The 9,258-nt window shown below is 39.7% G+C and overlaps 1 protein-coding gene across 2 annotated transcripts; it reads left to right on the forward strand.

Annotated features, from left to right (window-relative positions):
- The first annotated feature begins 26 nt into the window (after positions 1–26).
- kbtbd4 (kelch repeat and BTB (POZ) domain containing 4) lies at positions 27–8,595 on the forward strand. Of its 2 annotated transcripts, none has more exons than XM_043705497.2 (4): positions 27–78; positions 2,284–2,910; positions 4,756–4,862; positions 7,193–8,595. In XM_043705497.2, exons 2-4 carry the CDS (start codon positions 2,307–2,309, stop codon positions 8,048–8,050), a joined length of 1,569 nt encoding a protein of 522 aa, XP_043561432.2. In that variant the 5' UTR covers positions 27–78; positions 2,284–2,306; the 3' UTR covers positions 8,051–8,595. The 2 variants fall into 2 exon arrangements, with proteins under 2 accessions (XP_043561432.2, XP_043561434.1); XM_043705499.2 differs by lacking the exon at positions 27–78 and adding an exon at positions 552–676.
- Positions 8,596–9,258: the final 663 nt, after the last annotated feature.

The following is a 9,258-nucleotide window of genomic DNA, read 5'->3' on the forward strand; positions in this document are numbered from 1 at the left end:
CCCCATGTCGCGGTGTCCACCTTCATTCTTCCCCCTTCCCCTCTCGGACGTTGTGGCCGCAGCTCCTGGCAATCAAAGGTAAAACAAAACAAAAGAGAGATTTGGATGGGTTTGGAAAAGCGATTCCACTCGGTTAATAAATACAGAGGTAAATTCGAGGGAGTTTCTTGTTCCTGGGTACCCGGTTATTGAGTTTCTCTCTCCCTGAGCCACAGGGGCCTGAATAAGGTACTTCCAGCACCACACTCTCACCTCCAGCATCTGCAGTCCTCACTTTCGTCAAAGGAACTTTCCTGTTGAATACATTCACCCTTTTCAAGACAAGTTTATTAATTTAATAATTTCATTTTCTTGTTAAAAATACACTTTCCTGCTTAATAACTTCCATTTTCTGTTTAATAATGCACTTTTCTGCCTAATTTCCACTTTAATAGTTTCTCCCTTTGTTTAATATTTTTACTCATTTAATCATTTCTTTTTTCTGTTTAATTGTTCACTTTTCTTAATAAGTTAATCTTTCTATTAAATAAGCCGAACTTCTGTTTAATGATTTGCATTTCATTTAATATTTAACATTTCTGTTTATAATTGCATCCTTACTTTTTATAATCTTTTGTTTAATTTGTTCATAGGCCAGCATTTATTGCTCATCACTAATTTACTTGAAAATGCAGTGGTGAGTCACCTTTTTGAATCACTGCAGTCTATGTGTTCTAGGGATATCCATAGTGCTGTTAGGAAGAGAGTTCTAGGAATTTAACCCAGTAAAGGGAAGGAATTTAGTTCCAAGTTAGGATTGCATACAGCTTGGAAAGAGAAATTGCAAATGTTTTTGTCTTCCCAGGTGTGTGTGTGGGTTGGGGGTGTGTGCAGCAGAGGGTGCTGTTGAATGTATTTTCATGAGTTACTGCAGTGCATCTCGTAGATGGTACCTATTGCTGTCACTGTGAGGGTAGTGAGCATTAATGTGGTGGATAGGGTAGTCAGTCAGCTACTTTGCCTTGGATGGTGTTTCGTTTGTTGAGTGGAATTGCACCCATCCAGATAAATCAATATTATTCCATCACACTCGTGACTGTACTTAATTGAGTATGAACAGACATGTTGGAGTGAGGACAGGAGGTGCTCACTGCTGAACGCATCGCCTTTGACCTGTTCTTGTAGCCACAGTTTATATGGCTGGGCCAGTTCAGTTTTTGATCAATTTTAACTTCCAGAACGTTAATAATGCAGGTTACCATATTTCTGCTTAATGTCCCTTTTTATGCTAAATAATCCATCTTTCTGTTCAATCATTTCAGCTTTGGTGTTGCTAAAAAAAAACACTTGGCTAAGCTTTTCATCTTGCACTTGCCAGGATTGCAGTTAACAATTTAAAGCGAAATAATATTTTTAAACCATAAGGGAAAAGCATGCTGATTTACTGGCAAATAGACTCTGGTGGAGGCATTGAGAATGCACCTGTTAAATGATGACTGACAGTTAACTGCCAAGCTTTGTGTAGATTTAAAACAGGTAGGTGCGTGATTTGCTCTGAGTAATAAACCAGAGAATGTCTGTCTCCTATTTTGTTATGATCAAATAGGTGTGATGTGTGAACAATTTCTCGCTATCTGCAAAGAAAAGGACCCTATCTATTATTATATGCAGCTATCAGTATATGTAAACGCCCTTTGCTGTCAGCCTGGCTTACAATCTGTCAGTCATCTAATTGGTACATAGTTAAATAGTATTTCCTTGCGTTATTGCGTTATGTCTTGTTAAAAATAGAACTACATATTGCACTACAATTTTTGCCATAACTTTTCCTAAAGATACTGCCTCAAGAAATATTGATCATTGTTAAAAGGTATTTAATATCTCTCCTGGCATTAGATAGGGTTCCTACACAATCTATTAAAATCCGTTTCAGCGGTTCTTCAGAACCTTAAATCAGGTTCTGGGTTGGGGTTTGCCCACTGTCTGACATGTTGTGGTTAATATCTGATCAGCCATGATCTTATTGAATGGCAGAGCTGCTCAAAGGGCTGAATGGCTTATTCTTGTTCCTTGTTTGTTTGTTCGTATATTCAAGTAAGACATTGCTGCTTTATATTACTGGTGATACACAATATTCACGATTGTGTATTTTAATATGTAGATTAGCAAAACATATTACTGGCTTTATCTTTCTATTTTCATAATAAAATAGTGAAGTTTCATAATACAAAAGTACAAAAGAAAATTAATTTTTAAATAATTTAGTTTCTAAAACTATATTTTTTAATGAAATTATTCCCATAGGTCCTGCTTTATCCGTTGCAAAAATGGAGCCAACTAGTGATGCAGGAGGTGCAGCCATCGCAGGAACGACAGATGAAAGTTATTTTATGAGCTATACCTTCACAGATAGATTCCATTCTGTACGGGTTGCCCAGAGTATTATGGATCTGTGCCTTGAAGATCGGCTGTTTGCAGATGTTACCATCTCTGTAGAAGGCAAAGAATTCCAGCTCCATCGACTCGTGCTTTCTGCTCAGAGCTGCTTCTTCCGTTCCATGTTCACCTCTAACTTAAAAGAAGCTCATAATGATGTTATAGAACTCAAAGATGTGAATGCAAGTGTTTTCCAGCTTCTTGTGGACTATATTTACCGGGGCACTGTAAAACTGAGAGTGGAGGACCTCCAGGAGACATACGAGGTGGCAGATATGTATCAGTTAACATCACTTTTTGAAGAGTGCTCTCGGTTTCTGGCTCGGACTGTTGACATCAGGAATTGTTTACAGGTCATGTGGTTAGCGGATCAGCACAGTGACCAGAAACTGTACACAGCAGCAAAACAATGTGCAAAAACACATCTGTCACAGCTTCACAAGACAGAAGATTTTGTGAAACTACCTGTAAGATTGTTTACAGATATCATTAAAGGTATGTGTTTTCCTGTCTTCATTTTTCTATTGAGTCTTCTGAAGTTTTTCTTGCATCCAGAAGGCTGTAAAATATCTAATCAGAAGTTCAGGTGCTCTTCTCCCAAGTTTGCATGACTTCACTGTAACACTGCAGTGGGACGAAGACAGAAGTGTGAGCATGCAAACAAGGTGGTGAATTAAGTTGAAAGTGTTGGATGCTCGAAATTGTGCTTGTGGACTGAGTGGAGGTGTTCAGCTTAGTGGTCACTGTGTCTGCAGCATTCTGCTTTTCACTTGTAATTAACAGTCTTTCCAGGAGTTCCCTCTTTGGAAAGAATTGGAAATGTTTTTGCTCTGCTCGAGAAAAATTATCATTTAAAAGGGAAGATTTAGGAGGTTGCTGTAGAATCTGATTGATTTGAGAATTACATTGAAGTCTGAACTGAAATCTAAATTGTAGTATACATATATATATATTGGAATGGATGGATTGCCATCGAAAGTTGTTGGGATTTTTTACACATAAAACACAACAGTGTGGTTGGCAATGTCACTGCTTCTGAACCAGAAGTTCCGAGTACGTATTCTATATCGTGACTTGATGGCCAATGAATGTCCACTTATAATATGGCCAAAAATCTTGATTATCAATTTCCCAACAAAAGCCAATGGCACGTGGTAAGAAGGTGTAAAATTCTTGTCAGCCATGTGATGAAAAGAATGATTAGATTAGATTCCCTACAGTGTGGAAACAGGCCCTTCCACCCAACCAGTCCACACCGACCCTTCGAAGAGTAACCCACCTAGAACCATTTCCTTCCAACTAATACACCTAACACTACGGGCAATTTAGCATGGCCAATTCACCTGGCCTGCACATCTTTGGACTGTGGGAGGAAACCGGAGCACCCGGAGGAAACCCACGCAGACACTGGGAGAATGTGCAAACCCCACACAGACAGTCTCCCAAGGCTGGAATCGAACCTGGGACCCTCGTGTTGTGAGGCAGCAGTACTAACCACTGAGCCACCGTGCAGCTCCCATATTGGAGACTCTACCATATCTCCAAGCTAAAATATGTAGGGCGGCACAGTGGCTCAGTGGTTAGCACTGTTGCCTCACAGTGCCAGGGACCCGGGTTCAATTCCCGCCTCTGGCAACTGACTGTGTGTAGCTTGCATGTTCTCTGGGCTCTAGTTTCCTCCCACAGTCCAAAGATGTGCAGGTTTGGTGAATTGGCTGTGCTAAATTGCCCATAGTGTTAGGTGCATTAGTCAGGGGTAAATGTAGGGGAATGGGTCTGGGTGGGTTGCTTTTCAGAGGGTCGGTGAGGACTTGTTGGGCCGAGGGCCTGTTTCCACACGGTAGGGAATCTATCTATCTATCTATCTAAAATTGCAAGTTGCCAAACTAAGATAAGGTAGGGGTGAGCATTAATGCCACTGAGTTAATAATCCAGAATCCAAGGCTAGTGTTCTAAGGACATGAGTTCATATCCCGCCTTGGCAGATGATTAAATTTAAATTCAATAAAAATCCAGAATAAAATGCTGGCCTAATGACAACAATTGTTGTAAATATCCATCTCAGTTACTCATGTCCTTTAGGAATGGAAATCTGCCATTTTACTGGGTCTGGCCTTCATGTATAGCAATGTGGCTGACTCTTAACTGCCCTTTGAGCAATTAAGCATGACTAATAAATGCTGGCTTAGTCAGTGATGCCTACATCCCATAAATAGATTTTAAAAATTCATATTCTGAGTAAACTGTAACACACCACCATCAAACTAGGTTGGTAGCCAGCTCAAAAACAGTCCAGAAAGGATTGTATCAAAAAAATGTTTTTCTTTCTCGATCCTGTAGATGGTGTTCCCAGTTCCCAGAAACCTGCAAAAGCAATAGAAACATGGATAGATCACAATAAGGAAGAGCGAGCACAATATTCTGAGAACCTGACATCCAGTTTAAAGGTATGTTACCTCAAAACTACACCATGTAAGTACCTCCCTCCCCATTACAGATTGAAACTAATGTTACCTGTAAGTGTGAAACAGAAGAATTCCTGCAGAATAATGCTAATTGAAGAGTTTGGGGCTTTGCTTTTTACCTTTTCTGGAAATGTATTATTCCAAACTTTTCCAAATAGTGAGAAGGATTGATCAGATGATTTGGGTTATAAGGGACAAATGTTGGCTTTGTAGTTTTGCAGAGTTCTAAATAATGCAACATTCCTACAAGCTACTTTTGAGTTCTAGGACATCATGGCAGGAGTTTTCAGGGAAGCATCCTTAGCACAACCATCTGTAACCACTTTCATCAGTGACCTTCCCGCCATCATAAGGATGGAGACTGTCTGCTAACAATTTCAGTGGCATCCTCAGTAATGGAACTGTCCATGTTAGATTCCAGTAAGGGTCTGGATAATATTCAAGTTTGAGCAGCCAAGTGACAAGTTACATGGATGACAAGTAAATGTAGTTCATGACTAACTTGAACAAGAGTGCCCAATCATCTACCCTTGACTTTCAAGCAATATTGTAAGAAAACCTCCAAATTTCCCTGCATGCTATAGACCAGCTTGATTTGACATTTATTTGCTGTCCCTGTTGTTTCTGATTGGGTATCCTAGAATTCTCCATCTGGAACTATTTTAGGCGCTCCATCATCACAGTGGAATGGGCTAGAATTTAAACCTTGCCAATGTCAGCCATATCTTGAATACAAATTTTAAAAATCAATAGTTTAACATTTGCAAGCAAAGTCATTGAATACCATTTTCCCACTCTGCATATGTCTATTTTAATGAAGTTCGGAAAGAAAGTTAAGGATCATGATCTGAGTAACTTTAGACCACTGAAGCAGGACATAACATATTTACAGTAAAACCTAAACAGGAGGAGCCCTAATCATCTATTACAGTACACCTTCATTGTTTGGGGTATATTGTTTGGTGATACCAGTATAAGCTGCCAGTTTGGGAGTTTAGCTGATATTCTTCTAAAAGTTACAGTGTAATCAGAATCCACTGTAATTTGAAACTTGACAACAATGATTTAATGAGAGGCTACTTTTCTTTTGCATTACTGCAATAACCACCAAACGTATTGGTCTGATAGATCTAAGCTTAACATCTAATCTTCTGTTATTTTTCTGGCAAGACCAAACACGATAATCTTGCCACAGTTTGAAAATACAAAGAAATTTACCCTATATTCATCCTTTCTAGAGTTAAATTTAATTTTGTAGTACATTTTAATTATTAGCCAAAACTGGTCTTACCAAAAATTGTAGATAATTCACATAGATTTTCGAACAACACATCATAATTTAAAGTCGATTATACAGTTGTCTTGCTGTAAGGGTTACACAATGCAACATAATTCAGCTGGATCAGGCCCTTCAGCCCACCAAATTACTGGTTTGCCAGTATGTATTCTCCACAGAAACTGACCAAAAGAATACCTTTTTTGATTTACACTGAACTCATAATAAAAGTACTTTTTGAGATAACAAGGAAATGGTTCAATAAGTCAGTGTCATCCTGTTTCCCCCCCCCCCCCTCAGTTGAAGCAAAACACTCAAAGTCACAGTATAGTTTCAGCTCCTCCATTTTGTTAACTGACGTTACATACTGAATGTTTCCAGTATTGTTAAATAGCTCTACATAATGATTGCTTTTCCGCCTTGCCTTCAGCAACCCATTGTTAACCGTAAGTGCTTATCTGATCTGAGTCATGCTTAGCTGAACCTCTTGTTTCACAAAACTTCGAACTTAACTCTTTCCCTGCCTGCTGACACCCTATACAAATCCTCAATAGTAAGCACTAATTTATCCTATCAAAAGAAAAGGCTCAGTGATTAGCACTGCTGCCTCACAGCGCCAGGGACCAGGGTTCAATTCCAACCTCGGGCGACTGTCTTTGTGGAGTTTACGCATTCTCCCTGTGTCTGTGTGGATTTCCTCCAGGTGCTCCAGTTTCCTCCCACAACCCAAAGATGTGCAGGTCAGCTGAATTGGCCATGCTAAATTGTCCATAGTGTTAGGTACATTAGTCAGGGGTACATATAGGGTAGGGGAATGGATGGGTTAATGGGTTAATCTTCAGAGGGTTGGTGTGGACTTGTTGGGCCAAAGGTCTTGTTTCCATACTGTAGGGAATCTAAACTTATCAAAGATAATCTTTTAGAATCCTCCCATTAATTAAATATGTGTGCAGCTTGTATTAATTTAAGATTATTATCTAAAGATTAAACACTGCCATTGTTGTTTATCAGGTTTGGAATTTTTTATTTCATACAGGAAATTGGCGAAATTGTTCATATTTATCTGATCGGAAAAGAAGACACTCGGACTCACTCACTGGCAGTTTCTTTACATTGTGATGATGATGCCATCAGTGTCAGTGGACAAAATAGATTGCGTCAGCAAATTACAGCTGCGTGCAAGCATGGCAGTGACTTGTATGTTGTGGGTGGCCCCATTCCACGCCGAATGTGGAAGTGTAATATGGAGACAATGGACTGGGAACAGTGTGCATCACTGCCAAGAGATCGCCTTCAGCACACACTGGTATCTGTGCCAAGTGAGGATGCCATTTACTCACTCGGTGGAAAAACTCTACAGGATACACTATCCAGTGCTGTCATTTATTATGTGGTCTGTGATAATGTGTGGGTTGAAACCAATCAGTTGGACACTGCAGTATCTTGCGCTGCCGGTGTTAACCTGAATGGAACTATTTATCTTCTAGGTGGAGAAGAGAATGACTTGGATTTCTTCACCAAACCATCACGTCTAATCCAATGTTTTGACACACATTCCAGAACGTGCCAATTAAAATCATACCTTCTCCCCTTTGCAGGCCGTATGCATGCTGCTATTCACAAGGACCTGATTTTTATTGTAGCTGAGGGGGATTCTTTGGTTTGTTACAATCCTCTGCTCGACAGCTTCACCAGACTGCGTTTCCCAGAGGTATGGAGTCGTGTACCTTCCCTCTGGAAGATTGCTAGTTGTAATGGGTGTATCTATGTTTTCAGAGATAAGTGTAAAAAGGGTGATGCCAATACATTAAAACTGAACCCAGCCACATCTGTGGTGTCAGTAATTAGTGGAATTGAGATACTGATGACGAATTGGCAATTTGTTTTGGCATGATTGCAAGTCAAAACTGCAATTCACCCTTGCAGGACTGTTTTGCATTGTGAAGGTTTGTCAAGGTTCGGTGTTACAATTTAATTCAGTATCAATCCATGATTGGACATTGGTTTTTTTCCCCATAGCTGACAGTGATCAGATATTTGTTGCATTTAACTGCAGCTTTTAGCTCTTTAGTACATTGGCCACAACACTTTTTTTTGTTTCGAAGTACTGCAGTTGAGAACAAAATTTGATTTTTAACATGTATTGCCTCACAAACTTTATTGGTCCCATTTGAAATTAAAACAATAGTGTAAAGGTAAAAGAGAAGCTTCATAATTCTACATAAATGTTATGTCCAAAAATATTTTCAGTAAAGCAAACAGGCAACATTATTTTCAACATTAATCTTAAAATTATGCTATCAGTTACTTTTATAAAATAAATAATGTAGTTCTGCAATAGGTGCTTTAACAAATGTATATTGATGTTTTAAATCTGATCAGGGAAGGTTTTCTCTATGTCCTTACATATGTGAAATAAACTTGCTCTTTGTAAATAGGCTTGCTGTTTTATTGTATATGGTATACAGAGGAATAGTTGACAATATTCTGTTAAAGTACAGTTCATTCTGCTGTAGCGCATGTTTCAATAATGTGAATTTGCTGTAACACGATTGAGGAGTTGGGCACACTGTTTCTAAAGCGTCAATTTTTAAAGTGTGTATTGGTTATAACGCGATTCTGGCCCCATTATTTAAATGGTGCTGCTATGATGCGATTTTCTTAACACTGGGTTGCACAAGATAGAACTACCATGTTATAGCAGAACCAATTGCATGTCGCACTGTAGAGGAGTGAAGTGCTGTATGAGTACATTATAGCACTAAATAATCATCTCTGCTCTGCATCTGGAAGACCCACACTCCCAAGTCTTGAATTCAACAGGCAACGTAATCCCCAACCTTCAACTGAAAATTCAGAATGTTGGGGTCTACCCAGCAGAAGAAAATTGCCCTGATTGGCTAGAGGCAAGATATTCAGTACTTGGGGAACTGGAGGAAGGATGCGGCACTGGTGGGCGGCACGGTGGCACAGTGGTTAGCACTGCTGCCTCACAGCGCCAGAGACCCGGGTTCAATTCCCGCCTCAGGCGACTGACTGTGTGGAGTTTGCACATTCTCCCCGTGTCTGCGTGGGTTTCCTCCGGGTGCTCCGGTTTCCTCC

This window comes from Chiloscyllium plagiosum, unplaced genomic scaffold (assembly GCF_037043375.1).
Source record: "Chiloscyllium plagiosum isolate Xiang-an unplaced genomic scaffold, Cpla_swu_hap1 HiC_scaffold_18, whole genome shotgun sequence".
NCBI classification, from domain to species: Eukaryota; Metazoa; Chordata; class Chondrichthyes; order Orectolobiformes; family Hemiscylliidae; genus Chiloscyllium; species Chiloscyllium plagiosum.

Coding starts and splice junctions, on each gene's coding strand:
- kbtbd4 (XM_043705497.2), top strand. CDS start 2,307: ATGGAGCCAACTAGTGATGCAGGAGGTGCAGCCATCGCAGGAACGACA. Junction 2,911..4,755: donor GTTTACAGATATCATTAAAG/GTATGTGTTTTC, acceptor TCGATCCTGTAG/ATGGTGTTCCCAGTTCCCAG. Junction 4,863..7,192: donor ACCTGACATCCAGTTTAAAG/GTATGTTACCTC, acceptor TATTTCATACAG/GAAATTGGCGAAATTGTTCA.